General features: G+C 37.8%; 1 protein-coding gene across 1 annotated transcript in view; it reads right to left on the bottom strand.

The window, feature by feature from the left end:
• Positions 1–13,123: 13,123 nt before the first annotated feature.
• ZNF644 (zinc finger protein 644) overlaps positions 13,124–24,302 on the bottom strand; it is a 98,624-nt gene continuing 87,445 nt past the window's right edge. The window contains 2 exon segments of the mRNA XM_084873463.1: positions 13,124–14,800; positions 15,546–15,648. Coding sequence (XP_084729589.1) covers positions 14,608–14,800; positions 15,546–15,648 — 296 coding nt within the window. The 3' untranslated portion in view covers positions 13,124–14,607.

Genomic DNA, 24,302 nt, shown 5'->3' with positions numbered 1-24,302 from the left:
ATCCTACATAAAGTGAGCCCTAGCTGAATTTACTGGTATTCACCATTAGTTGAAAACATTTCATGTTGGTTGGTTCTAGGGGTGTCGAACTCAATCAGAGAAGGGGCCAAAATCTAAAATCCAGCCTAAATCGCGGGCCGAATGGTTTACTGAACAGTCATAAACTGACAATGTCATAAACTGACAGCGGAGTGCAGTGATGACAGCGCGGTGCGGGCCACATTGCAAGGCCTGGCAGGCTGGATTTGGCCCGCGGGCCTTGTGTTTGACACATGTGGGACAGTTCAGTAGAAAATAAGACATGAGAACAAAATAAAATTTGCCGTTGTGCCAGTATTACCACTTACCACCCTTTGATTTTTAGCAGTAATTATGTGAAGAACTGACTTTCTTTTAACTGTGCAGGCCCGATACCATGCACTGGATTGGGTACTCTAGAGTTCTTTTTTTTTTTTTTTTAATATATTTTATTGATTTTTTACAGAGAGGAAGGGAGAGAGCTAGAGAGCTAGAAACGTCAATGAGAGAGAAACATCGACTAGCTGCCTCCTGCACACCCCCTACCGGGGATGTGCCCGCAACCAACGTACATGCCCCTGACCGGAATCGAACCTGGGACCTTTCAGTCCGGAGGCCGATGCTCTATCCACTGAGTCAAACTGGTTTAGGCCTCTAGAGTTCTTGATAAGCAATTCAAACAGCCAACCATATGAGCTTGTCTGAGGGAGAAGGCTATTGCTTGCTGTGTTGGAAGATGATATAGCAAAGAAAAATGGATCTTTAAATATATGAGAAAACCTAGTTTCTCCCGTATTTCCAGTGAATGTCCTGGAGTACTTATTGTGTTAGTGACAAGAAATCTCATCAACGGGCTTGAAAACACTAAATGAATAATCACAAGGGTCTCCACAATCAATGTCACCATAAAATTGTTTACCTTTAGCAAATGTTTCAGTTCTGAAATGATACCATAACAAACATTTCAAATTTGCAACGTGGTCACATGGAACGAAGAGAAATGAGTAAGAGTGTCCCCCCAAAACCATCAAATGAAAAAAGCAGAGTATAAAATTTAAATCTCAGGGCAAAAAGCTTTCTGACTTTAAACATCCATGTTCCAGATTAACTTCCAAAAAAATCAAATACTTTTATTCCTTACCTGTTTTTGTGTATCTTCACGAAATATACATCTAAGACTACAGTGAGTAGAAAGCACTGATCTGATACTCTAAAGAGACTGACACCAGTTATATGCAAATAAGTGAAAACAAAAAAGAGAGGATTTGAGCAGCTAAAAAGAACACTGCTTTGAAGCATAACTATGTTTTGCTTATATAACATGACAATGATTTAAGGAATAATATGCTTATTTACATGAACTATCAATACAAAAAAGGCTTTCATGTAAAAGTATGTCTTAAGATTGTCACACTGAAAAGTTTACCAATGACTACTAAATCATTGGAGAAATGATTTAGGGTAATTAGAAAGCTTATAAATTCACAAAAACTTATGTATTCCCTTCTTAATTTTAGAGCAAGATCTGGATTGAACATATATTTAGGATCCTTAAAAACTGACATAAATTTAAAGTAAACAATGTTGGGAAGTTAAAAGTATATTTTGATTGAGAAATTATGAATAATCCTTAAAGAAACAGAAGGTATAAATGGAATCTGATTGAAAGAGGAAATCTTATTCTAAAAATGTAATTTTTATTGTTGACATTACATCTGTACCCCATTCTCCCCTCTTTGCCCACCTCCACCCAGACTCTGCCACCCCCTCCCTCTGTCCTAACTACATTGTCTGTGCCCAGGGGCTATGCATATATGTTCTTTGGCTACTCTCTTCACCTTGTCCATCCTATCTGGCCTACCTACCTCCCCTTTGATACCTGTCAGTATCATGTACCCATGAACCTGGTTCTATTTTTGTCAGTTTATTAGATTCCACATGTGAGATCATGTGGTATTTGTCTTTCTGACGGGCTTATTTTGCTTAGCATTATAATCTTCGGGCCCATCTATGCTGTTGCAAAAGGTAAGAGTTCCTTCCTTTTAATAGTCATGTAAGTATTCCATTGTGTAAATGTAACACCATTTTTTATCCACTCATTTACTGATGGGCACTTGGGCTGTTTCCAAATCTTGGCTATTGTAAATACTACAATGAACACGGGGGTGCATATATTGTTGGTGTTTTGGGATTCTTTGGATATATTCCCAGAAGAGGGATCGCTGGCAAAAGGCAGTTCTATTTTTAATGTTTTGAGAAAACTCCATACTGTTTTCCACAGTGGCTGCATTCCTTCCAATAGTTCTCAAGGGTTCTCCCTTTCTTCGCATCCTCTCCAGCACTTGTTGTTAATACATTGATGGTAGCCATTCTAGCTAGTGAGAGGCGATCCCTCAGTGTGGTTTTAACTTGCATCTCTCTGATGATTAGTGATGTTGAGCATTTTTTTCATGTCTATCAGCCATCTGAATGTCTTCTTTGGAGAACTGGCTATTCAGGTCCTTTGTCCATTTTTTAATTGGATTGTCTTCCTAGTGTTGAGCTATGTAAGTTCTTTTTGTATTTTGAAAATAACCCCTTAACAGATGTATTGTTAGCAAATATTTCTTCCATTTTTCTTGCTGTGCCTTTTAGTTTGTAGTCCCATTTGTAAATTTTTTCCTTTGTTTTCCTTGACCTAGGAGATATATCAGCAAAAATATTGCTACAAGAGATGTCTGAAACTTTACTGATTATCTCTTATAGGATTTTTATGGTCTCACAACTTATATCTTTTATCTATTTTGAGTTTATTCTTATGTATTGTGTAAGTTGGTGGTCTAGTTTCATTTTTTTTTTGCATGTACCTGTCCAATTTCCCCAGCACCATATATTGAATAGACTGTCTTTATTCCATTGTATGCTCTTGCATAATTCGTCAAATATGAATTAACCATAATGGCATGGATTCCTGGGCTCTCTATTCTGTTCCATTGTTCTATATACCTCTTCTTATGCCAGTACTAGGCTGTTTTGATTACAAGGGCCTTTTAGTATAATTTGATATCTATATTGTGATCCCTCCAACTTTGTTCCTTCTCAGGATTGCTGGGGCTATTCAGGGTCTTTTACGATTCCATATACATTTTTGGAATAGTTTTTCTAGATCTGTGAAATTTGGTATTTTAATAAGGATTGGATTAAATCTACAGATTATTTTTAGTATGAACATTTTAATGATGTTAATTCTTCCAATCCATGAAAACAGCGTTTCCATTTATTTGTATCTTCCTCAATTTCTTTCTTCAATGTCTTATAGTTTACATAGTACAGGTCTTTTCCTTCTTTGGTTAAGTTTATTATTTTTCTATTGCAATGGTAAATGGGGTTGTTTTCTTCGTTTTTCTTTCTGATAGTTCTTCAAATAATTAGTTTTACTTTCTCCTTTTCAATTGAATGTCTTTTATTTCTTTATGGATCACTGCAGCTAGAACTTCCAGTACTATTTTGAAAAAGAGTGGTGAAAACAGACATCCCTGTGTTGTTCATAATCTTAAGAGAAATGCTTTTAGTTTTTGTCCATTGAATATGATGTTGGCTATAGGGTTATTTTTATTTTTTCATAATGGCCTTTATTATATTGAGGTATGGTCACTTTGCTGAACTTTTATCATAAATGGGTGATGGATTTTGTTGAATGGTTTTCCTGCAGCTATTGATACAACCATGTGATTTTCATCCTTCGTTTTGTTTATGAGATGTATTACATTTATTGATTTGCTAGTATTATACCAGCCTTGAATTCCTGGAATAAATCCCACTTAGTCATAGTGTATAATCTTTTTACTATATTGCTGAATTCTATTTGCTAATATTTTGTTAAGGATTTTGGCATTGATGATCATCAGAGATTTTGGCCTATAACATTTTCTTTATAGTGTCTTTATTTGATTTTGGAATTAGGATGTTGGCCTAATTTTAAAGAGCTTGGAAGTCTTCCTTCTTCTTGAATTTTCTGGAATAGTTTGAGGAAGATAGGTTAAGTTAGTTCTTGTTTGGATGTTTGATAAAATTAGCCCATGAAGTCACTTGGTCCAAGATTTCCGTTTGCTGTGACTTGACTATTACTTCAATTTTGTTAGTTGTTATCAGTTTTCTGCTTCTTCCTGATTGTTTTGAAAGACTGTTTGTAGGAATTTATCCATTTCACCAAGGTTATCCCATTTGTTGGCACAGAGTTGTTTGTAATATTTAACAATCCTTTGTATTTATTTGTGATGTCAGTTTTTAACTTTATCTCTTTCATTCTAACTTATTTGGGTCCTCTCGGTTTCTTGATGAGTCTGGTTACAGATTCAATCTTGTTTAACTTTTCAAAGAACCAGCTCTTGGTTTCATTTATCTTTTGTATTGGCTTATTGATTTTGTTTTTTAGTTTCTGTTATTTCTGCTCCTTTTACTTACTCTGGGCTTTTCCTATTGTTATTTCTCTAAATCTTTTAGGTGTAGGGTTAGATTGTTTCCTTGATCTTTTTCTCATTTCTTAGGTAGGCCTATAATGCTATACATTTCCTTGCCAGGACTGCTCTCACTGTGTCCCACAGATTTTGGATTGCTGTGTGTTTGAAGGAAAAAACCTTAATCTAAACTTTGCATGGGAAGATGCTCCAAATGGTGAGATAGGCTCCAGAGGTTTGGGTGCTTTTAGTTCACCCATGGAAGAGGCATGATATTCCTCGGCAATACCAAAAAAGTAATGCAGTCTATACTTCTAGAGGGCTCTATATTGGTTACTCCTTTTCTGTAATTACCAGAAACAGGCTGAATAAATGAAACATGTACAGAAAAGTAATAAGAAATTTAAAATATAAGATGAATTAACAAGCAAAAATCACCAAATATTTGAGAAAATCAACACCATGAATAAAAGGCAACTCAACAGAAAGAACTTGTTACTAAACTCAATGGGTTACATGATTGTCTTTAGATAGTTTTATTTACTTGAATGTGATTTATATCCAAACCTCTCTCCCCAAAGGGAGACTTAGCCACTGTTTATATACCCTGTTTTGGTTAATTGCATGTTTATTTCTTCTTCACTGTCTTTTTTTTTTTTTTTTTTTTTTCAGTTGGCTTACATTTATTCAGTTTGGTTCCTGCCCAGCTCATCCAGTTACAGCTGCATCTGCAAAATACTGTGCTACATTTTAACATTTAGCAAAACTAGCATTTATTTAAGAACTGCCCAGACCTTGAGACCATTGTCCTAACTGACAAACAAATCCCTGAGAAAGCAATAGAGCAAAAAGGAGATTTAAAAATATACAATTAATATCCTAAGAAGGCCAAGAGGAAATCATAGCCATGAACATAGCTTTAGATCCAAATAGTATATTGGAAGATTGAGCTAAGGAATTCTTCCAGAGCACAATGTAAAACAACAACAACAAACAGACGAAAAAAACAGATATAAAGTATAAAAGAAAAAGGTGAAGATAGATCCAGGAGTTCTAATACCCTCTGAAGACGTTCCATAGGGATATAATAGGAAGAAGTAAAAAAAAATAAGCAAAAAAATAATAAAAATAAATATCCTAGAACTGAAAAGAGACATAAGTCCTCAAACTGAAAGAGTCCAATAAGTGCTGGAAAGCATAAATGAAAAATAAAGATACATCATGGTGAGCTTTCAGAATATGATGGATAAAATGTTGAAATATCCACAAAGAATGAATTAGTACAAGATTACCCTTGATACTGGATATAAGATGAAATACTATTTTCAAAAGTCTAAGGGAATTCTAGCTCTCAATTGGAAAAAATATATCCTCATATATATATATAAAGACTCAAAGAGTTTATTACCCACATTTAAAAGGTTCCTTGAAGCCTTATTAGAACAAAAGATAAATAATTCCGCCTTATTAGAACAAAAGATAAATAATTGCAAGAGGATAACCTGCATATATAAAACCATAGAAGGCTGAGAAATTAATAACAATTTAAGAGTTAAAACAAAAAGTATTGATTTAAAAAGTACTACAACAGTAAAATAAGTAATCCATTGAGACAAAATGCAGATTGGTGGTTCCCAGGGATCAGAAATAGGAGAATGAGGAGCAACTACTAAATGTGTACAAGGTTTCCTGCTGGGGTAATAGAAGTATTTTAGAATTAGGTAGAGGTGACTGTTGTGTCATAACACTAAATGTCACTTAATTGTTTATTTTTAAAGGTTAATTTTATATCAATTTACCTCAATTAAAAAATTTTCCATGAAAAAAGCAATTAGTACAGCTTGGAACTCAAACAATTATATACAACTATTTTTCTTGGAGACAACCACTGTACTGTAGTATGCAGAAGTGCTTTATGTGCTATTCCCATAGAATATTAAAGTGATGTGTACTGAAAGATCAAGATTTAATACAAGTAATAAATTTTTAAAATAATATGGAAGCCAAATTTCAGGTGATAAAAAAATAGGTTGCCGAAATAGGAAGTAAAGCATGCTAAGATTCTTGTGCTGATGGAGAGAAGAGATACAGATACTGATTGAAGTAGATGCTTATTAAAATTAATATTTGTAAAATGTTTAAGGGCAAAACATTTATTTTAAAAAGCCACTTAAAAACTCTTATCCAAAAATTTCTTATGTCTACACAAAAATTCCTACTAAATTATATTACACTAGAGGCCCGGTGCACAAAATTCATGCTGGGGGGGAAGAGGGGAGTACGAAATTCATGCAGGGGTGGGGGAGGGTTGTCTCAACCCAGCCTGCACCCTCTCCAATCTAGGACCCCTCGAAGGATATCCGACTGCCCATTTAGCGGGCAGTCCGATATCCCTCTCGCAATCCAGGACTGCTGGCTCCTAACTGATCACCTGCCTGCCTTCCTAATTGCCCCTAACCATTCTGCCTGCCAGCCTGATCACCCCAAATCACTACCCTGTCGGCCTGATTGATGTCTAACTATGCTCCCCTGCCAGCCTGTTTGCCCCAAACTTCCCTCCTCTGCCAGCCTGGCCAGCCCTAATTACCCTTCCCTATAGACTTGATTGCCCCCAACTGCCCTCCCTTGCAGGCCTGGTCCCTCCCAACTGTTCTCACCTGCTGGCCATCTTGTGTCCACATGGCGACAGGATCTTTGACCACACGGGGGCAGCCATCTGTGTGTTGGAGTGATGGTCAATCTCCATACTACTCTTTTATTAGATAGGATAGAGGCCTGGTGCATGGGTGGGGTCCAGCTGGTTTGCCCAGAAGGGTTTCCCAGATCAGGGTGGGGGTTCCCTTGGGGTGTGGGGTGTCCTGGGCGAGGGGCCTGTGGTGGTTTGCAGGCTAGCCACACCCCTTGGTAACCCAAATGGAGGCCCTGGTATCTGGGATGTATTTACCTTCTACAATTGAAACTGTAGCCTGGAGTGGAGCCAAGCTTTCTGCTCACTCTGTGGCAACAGCCATTTCTGTTGGGATTTATTTATCTTCTATAATTGAAACTTTGTAGCCTTAGGGGGGGCCTGGCCCACCAGTGTATGCAAAAAGCTTGGCTTCCTCCATCGCTGGGGAAACCCAAGCAGCCCTCCTGCTCTCTGTGGCCATAGCCATCTTGGTTGGGTTTATTTGCATATTCACTTCTGATTGGCTGATGGATGTGGCTTGTGGGATGATGTAGTGAAATGATGGCTTGTAGCAGAGTGATGGTTAATCTGCATATTACTCTTTTATTAGATAGGATGATGAAATAAAAGTATTCCCATTATAATCAGAAGCAAAAGAGAAATGCTATTTTATTAGCCATCACTACTAATATTCTATATTGTTCTAGAAATCCTTATTAAAAAGCATTTGCCGAAACTGGTTTGGCTCAGTGGATAGAGCATCAGCCTGTGGACTGAAAGGTCCCGGGTTCAATTCCAGTCAAGGGCATGTACCTTGGTGGCGGGCACATCCCTAGTAGGGGGTGTGCAAGAGGCAGCTGATTGATGATTCTCTCTCATCAATGTTTCTAACACTCTATCCCTCTCTCTTCCTTTCTGTAAAAAAATCAATAAAATATATATATTTAAAAAAAATAAGAATTTGGAAAGCAAAGGTAAATGTCACAATTTGCAGATGATGTGATTAGCTTCTTAGAAATTTCAAGAGCACTGACTGAGAAATATTAGAATAAGAATTCAGTAATGATAGAGGATATAAATAAGACTGCCACAGAGAGAATCAAGAGTTTCCCTTTATATCTGTAATAATCAGTTAGAAATATTTTTGGAAAACTCGCGACAGTAATAAACATTAAAATATATAAAATAAAATTTTAAATGTGCAATACTTTATAAAGAAAACTCTAAGACACCAAAAAAAATGAAACTAAATGGAAAAACACCATGTTCCTAAAAAAAGACTCATTTTCCCATTTTTCACAAATTACTATCTATAAATTCAATGTATTTCCAAGCAAAACCCCATTTAGTTTTCAAATGGAATTTGACAAGTGATTCTAAAATACACCTGGATAAGAACAATGCTTAAGAATCTTTATTTTTAAGAAAGAAAAAAAAAAAAAAAAAAGAAAAAAAAAACACATCCCATAATGTATTTAAATTTGCTTTAAAATAATAGCTTACTCAATCATTCAGTGAATATTGACTGGGGATGCATACAATATACCAGAACTCTTCTAGGAAAACAGAAGTGAATGAAACATACAAAACCCCTGCTCTCAGAATTTATATAAGGACTTCTGATTCTGATATGGGTAGGTTAGGTAATTTCAATAAATCTTCTCTCACTGAGGTCAACTAAAAAAGTTGAATAAAACAAAACAAAACAAAAAAGATCATACGAGCATAAAAGAAAAAGAGAGTAAAGAATTACTGAGTCTTAAGAGAAGACAAGAAATCCAGTGGGACAACCCTGTAATGAAACCTTTGAAGTATGTTGCTCTGGGACATACCCTCCTAGAAGAAATAGCTATGAAACTCAGTTGCACTTTCGATGGCTCCATGGGGCTTGGAGAACCAAACCACATTCACAGGGTAAAAGCTGAACCAGAGGTGTATGAGCCTTCCCATGATCTACCTCTTATAGCCTGACTTCAGGTCATCTTGATAGGCCAGGAAAACACAAGTCTTGAACCTGGGTTAAGGTGTTCTAAACTGGTTGTACCTGGCAGAAGTAAATGAAAATCTTAGACCTCAAAATAATTATACAGTAGATTCTAAATATTGTTAATATAGGGCACATATTATTAATACTAAAGGCCTGATGCACAAAATTCGTGCCTGGGGGGGAGCAGGGTAGGAGCGGTGGTGTGTGTGTTCCTCAGCATGGCCTGCACCATCTCTAATCTGGACATCTCTCTCACAATCCAGGACTGCTGGCTCCTAACTGCTCACCTGCCTGCCTGCTTTCCTGATTGCTCCTAACTGCTTCTGCCTGACAGCCTGATTGCCCTGTAACTGCTCCCCTGCCAACCTGATTGATGCCTAACTGCTACCCTGACAGCCCTCAACTGTCCTCCCCTGCAGGCCTGGCACTGTCAACTCCCCTCCCCTGCCAGCCTGGTCACCTCTGTCCATCCCCCTGCAGGCCCAGTTGCCTCCAACTACCTGCCTTTGCTGGCCATCTTGTGACAATGTGAGAGCGTCGCGCAAGGGCCACCTAGGCTTAGTGCACATGAGAAAACAAAACACAATGAACAAAAAAGCAGAAAAAGCAATTATCAATAAACTCTGCCCCAAAAGCATTTTAGATTCTAAATTATCAGAAGCACAAGAATATAAAAATAATTATGTACACTATATTTAAAGAAATACCAGCCAACTAGACTACCAGAAACAATAAGAAATATATCTGGGGGGAAAAAAAATCCATGGAAATTCTAGATCTGAAAAATATAACCAAAATCCAAAATTAATACCTAGGTTGATGGTGTTTAACAGTAGCTAAGAAAATTAGTAAACTGAAAGATTAAAGAAATTAAGGTCGAAACCGGTTTGGCTCAGTGGATAGAGCATCGGCCTGTGGACTGAAAGGTCCCGGGTTCCATTCCGGTCAAGGGCATGTACCTTGGTTGTGGGCACATCCCCAGTTGGGGCTGTGCAAGAGGCAGCTGATCGATGATTCTCTCTCATTGATGTTTCTCTCTATCCATCTCTCTTCCTCTCTGAAAAAAGTCAATAAAGTATATTAAAAAAAAAAAAGAAAAAAAGAAAAAGAAACTATCAAAATGTAGCACCAAGAGATAAAGATATAAAGAATGGATAAGAAAAGGTAAAAAACCTAGATGACACAGTGAGAAGGATTTAACATACATTTAATTGAAGTCCCTAAAGAAAAGAGAGAGAAAATGAGATAGAAAAAATAATAGCTATAATGGCCAGAAAATTTCTAGCAGCTCAGGAGAGATCCTAACCCTGACAGTAATATAAAGAAATTCCCATCTAGATATACTATAAATAAAACTTTAGAAAACTACATAAAAACATTAATAGCTTATTTAAAACTGAGCAAAAGTTAAACTTGCAAAAATGAAATAGAATATCTTACCTAATAATAGAAACATGTAAATTGACCATACCTCTGCTATGCTCACAGCCAATAAGAGTATGCAAATTAGCCCAAAGATGGAAGTTAACATACCTGGGTCTCGGGAACCTCCTCGGCACCCAGGTCACTCCCAGCCCGCCATCGATGGGAGAAGGGGCCAAGCCTGCGATAGGAGGGGCAGGGAGGGCGCCCACTTCCCAAGCCTAAAGCCTGGGGCAGAAGCTTTACACTTGGGAAGGGGCCTAACCTGCGACCAAATGCAGACCATCCCAAAGCCTGGGGCAGAAGCTTTACACTTGGGAAGGGGCCTAACCTGCGACCAAATGCAGACCATCCCTAAGTCAGCGCTGGGTTGCCCAGCTGCAGCCTGGTGACCCAGCACTGACTGCCTAGATGGCTGAGACCCAGAAAGTGAGTCAAGGTCTGATCTGCAGTCTCAGTGGAAGCAGTTGATCAGTGTACTTACCTCTCTCTTTCTCTTTCTTTCTGATCTTTGCCAGCAGCCAGTCTTTTCTCTCTCTTCCAGCCTCTGTGGGGTCAGTCTGCTGGTAAGCCCTGCCTCTTTGATCAGGCCCAGAATAGGCCTAGAGATGCTGACTTGCATAGGAACTGACCAATCAGAACCAAAGGTGGGCACTATGGGGAGCCAATGGCTGCCTAAGAGGCGGAGCTTTTGGTGCTGACTAACATAGGAGCTGATCAATGAGAACCAAATCTGGGTGCTGTGGGGAGCCAATGGCTGTCTAGGAGGCAGAGATTTTGACACTGACTGGCATAGGAACCGACCAATGAGAACCTAATTGGCCAGCATAGGAGGGCAGCTGGGAGTGACAAAAGGCCTGCAGGAGAGGGCACTTAGGGGTGATCAGGCTGGCAGGCAGAGGCAGTTAGAGGCAATCAAGCAGGCAGGTGAGCATTTAGGAGCCAGTGGTCCCAGATTGTAAGAGGGATGTCTTACTGCTGGTTTAGGCAGGATCCCTGGGATTGGGCCTAAAATGTCAACTGGACATCCCGCAAAGGGTTCCCAATCGGAGAGGGTGCAAGCTGAGTTGACGGAAGCCCCCCTCTGTGCACGAATTTTATTCACCCGGCCTCTAGTGGTGGAATAATAGCTTCAATTATATGCATGAGGAAAAATAACTGCCAATCCACATAGGAGCAAGTCACTATAGAACACATGTAGTGTAATTCCATTTCTATTTAATACAACAGGCAAAACTAAACTATGTATTCACAGATGACCAAACTGTTAAGAATAGAAAACAAATAATTATTATGGAAGTTAGAATAATGGTAATGGGAGGGAGAGAATTCAATTGGGGTGGAGAACAAAGGTTTCTGGGGATGTTGGCAATGTCTACCTTTTTTTTTTTTTATACTGTATAAATCTTTTTTTAAAAAAATATATTTTATTGATTTTGTACAGAGAGGAAGGGAGAGAGATAGAGAGTTAGAAACATCGATGAGAGAGAGTCATCCATCAGCTGCCTCTTGCACACCCCCTACTGAGGATGTGCCCGCAACCAAGTACATGCCCTTGACTGGAACGGAACCTGGGACCCTTCAGTCCCTAAGCCGACACTCTATCCACTGAGCCAAACCAGTTTCAGCCAATGTCTACATCTTGTCATAAATAAAATACTTGCTTAAAGCCCAGCTGGTGTGGATCAGTTACCCGGGCTTCATCCCATACACTGAGAGGTCGAGGATTGACTCCAGGTCAGTCAGGGCACTTACTTGGGCTGTGGGCTCAATCACCAGTAGGGGGCATGCAGGAGGCAGATAATCGATGTTTCTCTCTTCCCCTCCTTGCCTCTCTCTCCAAATCAATAAAAACATACTTAAAAAAAAAAAGGTAAAATCATATAAATATTAGAGTTAAAAGGGATTCTTGTAACTGCTAGTCTTGCCACAGGAATCTTCTTTTTAAATCCTCACCAGAAAATATGGTTGCCTCCTGCATGTGCCTGGACCAGGGTTGGGGAGTGAACCAGCAATCAAGGTACTTGCCTTGACTGGAAAAAAACCCAAGACCCTTCTGTCTAAGGGCTGATGCTCTAACCACCAAGCAACCAACCAGAACAGGAACCTTTTTTTTTTTTTTTAATAAACTTTTGAATTCTACTTGCCATGTAGTATGTTTTCAGTTAAATAAATAAATAAATAAATAAATATATTCATATATATATATATATATATATATATATATATATATATATATATATAAAACTTGCTCAATAAGAGACAACTAGTATACACCGATTTAGTATATTTAGTCAAAGGCAACTTGATGTTTTAGTCTCATCTTTATAAGAAAAAATACAGTTTCTATTAGGCATTTTAAAAAATGAAAATAAATTACAAGTACTTTTATCTAGTATACCCAAGGGATCAAGAGACACTTGAATGATCCATTTAGTCCAACTTCCTAATTTCACATATAAGGTATGTGAATAAAGTAATCTGCTAAGTAGAAAAATTTAAATCAAATGAAACACAACCTCAAGTGGGCTATTCCCACCAGTGATAAAAATAAGAAATGCTCCACACTATACACATTATAATTTTCTTTAAGTCTTTTTTTATTTAGAGATTTTTCTGGTAAGGAGATATACCATAGGAAAGCAATTTCACTGGCAGTGAGGTATGTATATACTCTACCAAAATACTCCTTATTTAATGTTTTAAACTTTATTTACATACGAAGAAAAGTATCAATGCATATCCTTGTTTCAACTATAGTATTAGCCATACTACGTGAAATAAAATGAAATGGTGCTTGCATATAAAAAACTGTCATTTGTAAAGGAATCTGAGTTCAGATTAAAAGAATCAATTTGTTTTTGAAAAAGTTGAAAGGAAGAATCACAATCTCATGACCAAGACATCTGCACCATATTTTCCATTCCTCACAGCACATTTATTTCAGTAATTCCGTTATGTCGGTTCTTAGCATAAGCATAGTGTTACACGATTTTCGTACATATAATCACATCCAAAACAAGTTCTAAAATTTAAATTGTAAACATTCTCATCATATGTAGAAATATTTCAATTGGTATATTAAGTTTTGCTACTGATCAATTTTGGAAGAGAATATAAATGAGAAAACCTATTCTAAATTGTGTAGTGAGCATCATTTATTAATTACATTTCTACAATGTTAAATAAAGAGGCAAACCTGTCCTGTAAGCATGTCAAATTTTAGGTAAACCATTAAAAAGAAACAAATCTGTTAACAAAATGATGCCTTGCAATAAAGAACATTAGATTTTAAAATCTATTATGATACAAAAAATGTAAAGGGTAAATAGCATCTTTGTTGACAAAGTAGGAGGTAGCATGGATGCACCACTTTATTGTCTGAGAAATGCAACTGGAGTAAAGAATATTTCCTTACCACAAATAATTTCCAGAACTATGTACATATTTCTTTTAGAAATACTTGTTTAAACAAATCTCCCTCCACTTTTTAGTATAAAAAAAACCATTCCGTGTGATTTTAAAAAAACACTTACACATTTAGATAGAATAGTACTCTGCCCTATATGAGTGAACAGTCTCCATCTATGAAGTACATGATATTTAATGCCCTAAGTTGAGTAAATTTAGTTAGCGGTTCCAGGTATTATACAAAACACTACATACAAACAAAATATAATATCTTATTTTTCAATGCAAGTCTTGTGGGGAATAAACAGAACCTTGATTCTGGTAACACTGCAGAAAACATAACTTTCCAATAAGTCTGTCTTTAAGTATCCATGTGCAACAGTTTATTAACGACTGCTTACATGTACTGATTTTTTACTGAATGAATACAGTTAACTGACAAAATCCAGTAAACCTTGAAAACACATATTCTGTCCTATATAAAATATATAGACTACTTACTGTTTGAAGAACTCTATTTGTTCTGATGCCACCATAATTCACTTTTCCCCCTTTTCCTGTTTAGTATTTATAAATGGATAATTTAATGTGGCTTAAAAAAAAAAGAACAAAGAATTTCAAATTTACACCTAATTTATATTTGCTATTTAAAAGGTTTCATTGTTCTATGAAGCTGCTTCTGCCATTAGTAGAGAAAATGAAGTTTCTGTAATGGAAGCAGGCTTTTTAAACAGTGACGTGACTTCCACCATGCCAGCTCCAGTCCGGGGAAGGTTAGCGTTCACAATGTGTCGTTGCAAGTGCTTAATCCAGTCTTCCTGAACAGACAACGGTCCACGAAAGACTAGGCCACAAAACCTACAGAAGAAGTTAATGACATCTGTCTTAACATGACCAATTCCCTTTATTTAAAACCAATTCCCCAAAAAATCAATAAACATAACAAGTAAACTTTACCATATATTGGAGAGAGTTCTTGACAATCGTTTCTAAATACATATAAAGTCAAAATGACTTAATACAATATCAAAATTGCCAATTCATGTATTTAACAGCTATAATAGCTCTAGTAATCTTTATAGAAATGGGAACATTAGGTTAAAATGAAAGGTCTGAACACCTATAATTAAAACAACTATATTTCCAAAATGTATCTTCTTTTTAAAAGATCCTTATGCAATTCAGAATTCCTTAAACTGCATGATGATGAGTATGGAAGGGAGATATGAATAACTGTATAGCTATACTTAGAAGTATATGTTCCCAATAAGCAGAAGCTAAATGTGTTCCAATACGCAGAAACTAAAGATAATTTTTAAAAAAATCAAATCAAACTAAAGCAAATAAATAAAACAACAAAAAAAGCTGCTATTATAATTCACCATATCACAGAGCTTCTTGGCTAATATAAAAAAGTTGACCCATTAGTTACTGAAGTACAGCATTTATGAACTAAGTTAAGATTTTAAACTTGTCTTCAAAAGTTCATTTATAATTTAATTTGGAGAATGTACCTCTGCCACAAATTAAAAACGCCGAATAAGAGTTAATGTATCTCAATCCAAAATCTGAACTAAGCATATTTAGCAATATAAGCATGTACCTGCATCTGAGAATGTAAACCTCGTCAGCACCATGAGGTAAAGTTAGCATTTTCTTCTTGCTTCCAGATCTTGACCTTGATTTCTTTTGCTTACAATCTAAGCCTAAAAAAGGGAAGAAGAGAAAGACATTTTTAATATATTTCCAATATACACATACAGACATACTTGTATTTCTAGAGAGATCAGACCATCTAAATCAAGTTAGAAATGTCTGCAATTCCTTGCATTACCTAAAGCCGTGGTCGGCAAACTGCGGCTTGCGAGCCACATATGGCTCTTTGGCCCCTTGAGTGTGGCTCTTCCAGAAAATACCACGGCCTGGGCAATCTATTTTGAAGTGGCGTTAGAAGAAGTTTAAGTTTTAAAAGATTTGGCTCTCAAAAGAAATTTCAATTGTTGTACTGCTGATATTTGGCTCTGTTGACTAATGAGTTTGCCGACCACTGCCCTAAAGCATGGCCTAATTGCAGCTGTTTCTCTAATAGCAGTAATATTATCTACATGCATTCTTCCTATAATGCTTTACTATATCAAACTGAGAAAATGTAATAACTTGAAGTTATTAAGTTGGTCAAATTTTACAATAATGGTATTTCTCTTATAATCATATATCCATTTTGACATCTGGTTAAATCTTCCTTATTTCCAGGAAAATTATAATGTTTTATTTATTTAAGTTTGTACTACTTCATTAAGATCTTACAAGCTTTAAAAACTTAGAAAGGGAACATCAACAATGTAATAAAAGTTTCAATGAAAATTAATTTTATAGTAATTCACTTTGAATTCTATTATAATAAATAGTGCTCAAAATTGTATGATGACCCTACATTGAAAGGGTAAAAAAAAAAATAAATAAAGCTTGTCATTTTTTAACTCAATCTGTGAAACATGTATAGCATACATGTTTTATTTTCTGGAAAATAAATATAAATCCAGGTTATTTCATAAAAGTTTGCAAATGGACCAGAAGTTTAATGCTAACTACTCCTTACATGCTTTCATTTTATGTTTTCTTCCATAGCTACTTAAAAATGTAATTAAAAGGAAAAAACAAGATTTTTATATTAAATTAGATCAAACTTTTAGTGCTAATTGTTCTTGAAAAAATTTTATTGCTTTTCCTTCAATCAGCTATTCCACAAAATCTAATAAAAAAAGGATTATTTTTAGAGGTAGGAATAGATAGGACATACATTTTATTGGTCTTTGAATACAACTACAGATAAAGGGACAAGAGTACTACAGGATCTGCTGGTCAATTAGCAGGAAGAGAAGGTAAGGAAGTTGTATCTAGGGGGAGGGAAACAAACATAACAGAAGAGTTTGTTTTCTTCTCTTAACCTGCCATGTGAAATCCCCTGGAAAAATTCTAGGTAAGAAAGAATAAGAACTGGCTCTTCAATTATTCCATAAAATGAGTTGTTCAAAGTCCAGATTTCAAAAGAACAGATGCTATTATTACACAACCAGTAAACACACAATTCCTTACAGTAGTCAGCTGGCGAGTGCAAAGGAAAATTATTGATAGAAACCACGAGAAGCCTAAATCTCATTCAAGCCACTGGTTTCTGCTTCCTCTCATCTGCCTCTTTAACAGTAAAATCTAGAGCCCACAGTCTCTCTCTGCTTATTCTCAAAAGAAGAATCTCATAAGAAAAGAACTACATACAGGAAGTCAAGTAAGTATTAAAGAATGGCTAATGCAAAGCTTCAACAAAAACCTGGAATAGAAAAATCATGTAAGGTTCTCATTACATGTCTCAGTCAAGAGCCCTGGCACATAATAGGAACTCAACAAATACTTTTGAAGTAAAAAATAAAAGAAAACCCAGTAACTTAACCTCTGACATTTAGAGCATATAAATGGAAATTTGTTCCATCAGCAGTAATATAGGTAACATTCATGTAAAACACCTCTGCATCATTTAAGTGAGTATGTTGCTAATGTCACACTTAAATTCTTCACTGATCAGTCTAGCTAGCTTATGTGTAGAAGCGAGGTTTTTCATAACTAGTAGGAAGAGTGAGGTTTATGTACTTTGTAATCAGTACCTTCTTTTTCTTAGTTGCATTGGTGAGCAATTTCAATTTAAATGAATTTTAAAGCAATGGATACATTAGAAGTAAAGATTTTAGGACACTCAAAAGCTATAGGTCAGTTACTCTTTCCCTATGTTAGGTAAATCACACACAATCCCTGTCTCTGTTACATAAAATAGAGCAGATATTTGGCATATCATGAGATTACAGATAGATTCTTACTTTGATGAGCTTGCTGGTTGTCAAAATTACCACTGTATTCAAATTCCCATTAAAATGTAAATAAATTACTGTAGGATAGAAATAGAATACATTATAGCAATCCTTTAAAAAATCATTCACAGAATACTGTTAGGTATGTAAAGCAAATTGAAAAAGAAGGGCAGAGGGTGATGAGAAAGTATGCAAAATAATGTTTTATCAAGTTACACTACGTATTCAAGTTACATTCGGATGCTGTGATACCTTTTAAATGGAACTGGATAGGTTTATTCTGAAGTATAAAAATGTTTCTTAACTTTAAAAGAGAAAAAAATAATTTTCCTGACTTTTGATGTTATGTAAACTCTAAAACCCCTGAATTTTAGGCTGACTTATAAATGATCAGCTATAAAACTTAAATGAGCATGCCACAGGTTTTAATATTTGAAGGTATTGTGACTTCGGAAAGTCGGACAACTCTGCCAGTATACAATTATTTCCAGTATCCAGAGTTCCAAGTAAGTTTAGAGAATCACATACATTGGGAATTCTTGAAAATATACTTAAACTAGAGGCCCGGTGCACGAAATTCGTACAGGGGGTATGTGTCACCCTAGCCCAGTCTGCACCCTCTCCAATCTGGGACCCCTTGAGGGATGTCCAACTGCCTGCCTAGGCCCAATCCACCGGCAGTAGGACTTCCCTCTCACAATTCAGGACTTTTCGGCTCCCAACTGCTGCCTGCCTGATTGCCCCTAATCGCTTCTGCCTGCCAGCCTAATTTATGCTTAACTGCACCCCTGCCAGCCTGATTGCCCCTAACTGCTGTCCCCTGAAGGTCTGGTCATCCCCAACTGCCCTCCCCTGCAGGCCTGGTTTCCCCAACTGCTCTCCCCTGCAGGCCTGGGTCCCTCCCAACTGCCTTCCCCTACAGGCTTGATTGCCCCCAACTGCCCTCCCTTGAAGGCCTGGTACCTCCCAACTGCCTTTCCTTGCTGGCCATCTTGTGTCCACATGGGGGCAGCCATCTTGTGTTGGAGTGATGGTTAATTTGCATATTACTTTTTTATTAGGTAGGGTATTTCAGTGTCTTAATATCTCCATTATCATTTTAAACGTCTTAGCCCCTGAAATGTCACTTTATTTAGAAAGTAAAACAAATATATTTTAAAAGAACAATTTTTTGTAATACCAATATTCAACCTTTATCCTTGCAATACTGCCTAAATAACTTAGAAAAACATTTTTGTAAGAAAAATTTGAGTATTTAACATATTAATGTGAACACAAATGGGACACCTATATGTTATTTTCTATAGGAAAAATATGATTTACACAGTATGTTCCATTAAATGAAAAGATGATGTACAAATATGTCCAGAACACAAATGTTCTAATTTAACAGATTTTATTATATCTAGAGCGAAAAGCAGTTTCATTCTGGACTGTATATCAGGAGTCACTACAGCTTTTTAAAAAAAGAACATCACTAACAGTAGCTTTAGTATAATGGGGCTCATCAATATTTGTGATAAATAGTCAAAGGTTTAAAAAGTTGTGTATATTAACAATCTGCCAAATAGATAACTTTATACAAAGCCTTTATTTGCACTTGTTAGTGTCAAAAAAAAACACCCACAGAACATATACATACCATTTTCCTCTTGAAGAATTTTAAATCTAATATTGTTTTTGTACTGAAATTTATAAAAAATACTACATTATTTTTAGAAAATCTTAATTTTCCTCTCCAGGAGTATAACTCCTTTTTTTTTTTTTTTTTTTTAAATAAAGAAACAAACTCAGTCACTCAAACATTCCTAAGGTTCCCATTCAGGATAACAGAAAATGTTTAAGTGATCAATTTTAACCAGAAGACTATACAAAAATAAAATAAAAATAAAATACTGCAGCCTGGCGGATTTAAGTAAGTAGTTGAACATCAATCTATGTACCAGGCGGTCATGGTTTGATTCTCAGTAGAGGGCATTCAGGAGGCAGCCAATCAATGATTCTTTCTACTTGTTAATGTTTCTATATCTTCTCTCTGGAATCATTAAAAATGTGTTATATAATATATATCTTATATAACAAAAAAATAATATGCAAATTGACCATACCTCCACTACACCCACCAGCCAAATCAGAGTGAGTATCCAAATTAACCCAAACCAAGATGGCTGTGGCCATAGAGAGCAGGATTGAGGCTTGGGTTTCCCAGGCAATGGAAGAAGCCAAGCTTTCCGCCTGCCCTTGCAGGCCTAAGCCTCCACTCAAGGCTACAAAGTTTCAATTATAGAAGGTAAACAAATCCAAACAGAAATGGCAGCAGCCATGGAGCACGTAGGAGGCTTGGCTCTGCTCCAGGCTACAAAGTTTCAATTGTAGAAGGTAAATAAATCCCAGATACCAGGGCCTCCGCTTGGGTCGCCAGGGGGCGTGGCTGGCCTGCAAACCACCACAGGCCCCTCGCCCAGGTCACCCCACACCCCAAGGGAACCCCTACCCTGATCTGGGACACCCTTCAGGGCAAACCAGCTGGCCCCTACCCGTGCACCAGGCCTCTATCCTATCTAATAAGAGTAGTATGCAGATTGACCATCACCATACTACTGCATACTATTAGATAGGCTAGAGGCTGCCCCTATCTTATTAGATAGGCTAGAGGCTGCCCCCATGTGGTCAAAGATCCTGCCCTGATGTGGACACAAGATGGCAACCACAAGATGGCCAGCAGGTGAGGGCAGTTGGGAGGGACCAGGCCTGCAAGGGAGGGCAGTTGTGGGTGATCAGGCAAGCAAGGGAGGGCAGTTGGGAGGCAAACATGCTGGCAGGGGAGCAGTAAGACATCAAATCAGGCTGGCATGGGAATGGTTAGAGGGTGATCAGACTGGAAGGCAGAAGCGGTTAGGGGCAATCAGGAAGGCAGGCAGGTGAGCGGTTGGGAGCCAGCAGTCCTGGATTGTGAGGGGGATGTCCCAGATTGGAGAGGATGCAGGCTGGGCTGAGGGACAATCCCCCCCTGAGCAAAAATTTTGTGCACTTGGCCTCTAGTATGTGTAAGTGTGTATTGCAGTTATCTGATTTATAAAGGATTAAAACTGCTACTGTTCTACTAGAAATATTTTACTTGTAAGAAGAATGAATTGAGCTGTACAGTATACAAAAAGTTTTAGGATACACCTTCCGGTAAAATAGCTATTTTGATTAGTAACGATGAGGGAAATACAACAGACTTGTAAGTCCTCAATAAAACACTATATTGCTATGCTACAAAATACAACAACATGTATGTGTTTAAAGCATTAAACTGGATCAGTGAAAAGCAAACCAATAAATAATACAGATACAAATTTAAGATTGTTTTCTGAGATATTATTTTAGTTTTATAAACCGAAGAAAAATAATTTACTTTGGGCTTTTTTTTTTTTAAACATTAAACCCTTTTGTCCTTTCCACCTTTCTGCCCATTATATACATACAACTAGAGGCCCGCTGCACGAAATTTGTGCACTTGGGGCAGGGGTCCCCTCAGCCTAGCCTGTACCTTTGGACATTGATAGTACCACCACGGAGGCAGGAGAGGCTCCTGCAACCACTGCTGTGCTTGCTAACCATGAGTTTGGCTTCTGGCTAAGCAGCGCTCCCTCTGGGAGCGAACTGACCACCTGGAGGCAGCTCCTACGTTGAGCTTCTGCACCCTGGTGGTCAGTGCGCATCATAGTGACCGGTTGTTCTGCCATCAGGCCGAAACCAGCTCTCCATCATCCCCTGAGGGGTCCTGGATTGTTAGAGTGCATAGGCTAGGCCGAGGGACCCCACCAGTGCACAATCAGAGCTGGGGAGGGGCACGGGTGGTTGGCCAGCTGGGGAGGGACTGCGGGAGGGCTCTAGGGTGTGTGCAGCCTGTCTTGCTCAGTTCCAATCAGCCAGACCCCAGCAGCAAGCTAACCTACTGGTCGACTGTCTTCCCTTGGTTGTCAGTGAATGTCATAGCGAGCGGTTGAGTGGCCTTAAGGTATCATTAGCATATTATGCTTTGGTTGGTTGAACAGCCGACTGGTCAACCAGACACTTAGCATATTAGGCTTTTATTATATAGTATAACTGTTTCAATAAATTTCATTTTCTTTTTAATTCACTACACAATGACCTCAAAGAATGAGGATTCATTTCTTAAAAACACCTGTTGTAAAAAAAGCGCATCATAACTAAATTAACATTCACCACTAAATATTCTTACTTATAATCATCCTCCCCTGCCCATTTAGTTAAAAGCCTCCATTTCATCTGTTTTGTTCCTAACTGTTGGAATCTCTGGGGTAAACTGAAAGTTAATATAATGGTCAGATTTCATATATCCAAAATAAGAGACATAAAGTAGCCCTAGTAAGAGAGAAGAACATTTCTTCTTCATCTAATCTGCCTATATAAGGTGGGCAGAAAATAGCAGCTATAAATAGCAGTTTTTGAACACAGAATGCTACATTTTCACTTTGCACTGGATCTGGACATACCCTCGAGCCCTCCCACCATCCCTCCCCAGCTGGCCAACCTCACGTGTCCCTCCCCAGCCCTGATTGTAGGAAAAAGTATGGATAAAAATGACATAGATAGGTAAGCCAACATTCCACCACCATTAACAAGCTGGTGGTGGTAGTGACAGCGATCGAGAAGGAAAGAGGGTGCATAGCCCCAAGGGGTACACAGAGTGAAATGGACAAATAAACAAATCTAGTTGGTGCCATTCATTATTCAAGGTTCATAAGTCCCTAACATACAAAAGACTATGCAAATAGCATTTTCTTTCTCTCAGCCTCAACTGATAAAGCATGAAAAAAAAAAAAAAAAAAAAGCATGGATTTGGGGGTGGTTAAGAAACGTGAGTTTGTGTAACACAAAAATGGAGGTAGGAAAAGCCATTTGTTGAAAAGGTAAATTCTTATTTCTTCAGTGTATACTTTTGTCTTTGCATAAAGTGCCTGAAAGACACATTTTGTGGGGTATGGTGCATCGGGTCCTACACTTCGTTTAATGCTTTGAACAGGGTGCTACATTTTCACTTTGCACTGGATCTGGCAAATTATGAAGGCAATTAGTGGCCCAGTACTAAATTTGTGCATGGAGGTGGGGGGATTCCCTCAGCCCAGCCCTCACCCTTTCCAATCAGGGACCCCTTGGGGAATGTCCGACTACCAGTTTAGGCAAGATCCCTCAGGACCACTGGCTCCTAGCCACTCACCTGCCTATCTGCCTGATCACCCCTAACTGCCCCTGCCTGCCTGTCTGATCGCCCCTAACTGCCTTCCCCTGCCAGCCAGATCTTGCCCCCAACTGTCCACCCTACAGGCCTGGTTGCCCCCAACTGTCCTCCCCTGCTGGCCTGATCTCACCTCCAACGGCCCTCCCCTGCCAGCCTGATCTTGCCTCCAACTGCCCTCCTCTGCAGGCCAATTTGGTTCTGATCAGTCAGTTTCTATGCCAGTCAGTGCCAAAAGCTCTGCCTCCGAGGAAGCCATTGGCTCCTCACATTGACCCAGATTTGGTTCTGATTGGTTGGTTTCTATGCCAGTCAGCATCTCTGGGCCAATCAATGGAGTCTGATCAGAAAGGTGGGGCTGATCAGCAGCCCCGATGGAGGCCTGAAGAGAAATGGAGGCACAGCTGCTGGCCAGGCTGGGAGAGAGGGAGAGAGAGAAGTGCTAATCAAAAGCTGCCACAGAGGCAATGGATCAGTCCCTGCTTCTCTCTTCAGGCCTCTCTCTAGTCCTGATTCACAGCCCCCTCAACAGTCAGTGCTGGGGTACCACGTCTGCAGCAGAAGCAGCCAGCACTGGGTTGCCATGGCAACCCAGCACTGACTGCAGGACTGACTTCCAGTTGGTCAAGCCTCGGTCATTATTAGACATTATGACCCAGGGTTTTTTATATATTAGGATTCTGGATATTGAGTTTCCACCAACCTAAATGAGAAAAGCAGCCAGCTCTTTGTTCCACTTCTTTATCTCTTTTTTGTTGTTGTTGTTAATTATAGCATTGTATTTATTGGAAATGAATTAGACATTACATACACCTGATGAAGGTGTAATAATGCATGAAGCATAACTGATGTAATATTTACAAAATCACAAAAGAGACGAAAATTTGTTTTCAAAAGAAATATTGTATCAAAAACACCTCAATCTCTGAAACCATAAACAACTCATAATACTGCCTCTGAACAAGCAGAATAAAATTTATTTTAAACTAATTAACAGAAAAGTTTCTTTTTTTTTTTTTTAGGGAAGCAAAAACACAAATTATTTATTTTTCTTTTTAAGACTTAATACATTGACTTGTAAAGTTTTCCAGACATTTCAATAAAATCTTTTTTTATTTCCTTCTAGAGTAACCTTTAGTCCACATTTAGTTTCTTTTAAAAGACACTATTGTTTCTATATTTCAAGTAATTTTACATTTATAGTCACTGTAATTATTGTCAGATTTAGTACTTTAACAACCATCTTCACTGT

Source organism: Pipistrellus hanaki (genome assembly GCF_964339955.1).
Source record: "Pipistrellus hanaki genome assembly, chromosome: 2".
Taxonomy (NCBI): Eukaryota; Metazoa; Chordata; class Mammalia; order Chiroptera; family Vespertilionidae; genus Pipistrellus; species Pipistrellus hanaki.
This window is presented reverse-complemented; position numbering and strand designations above follow the sequence as displayed.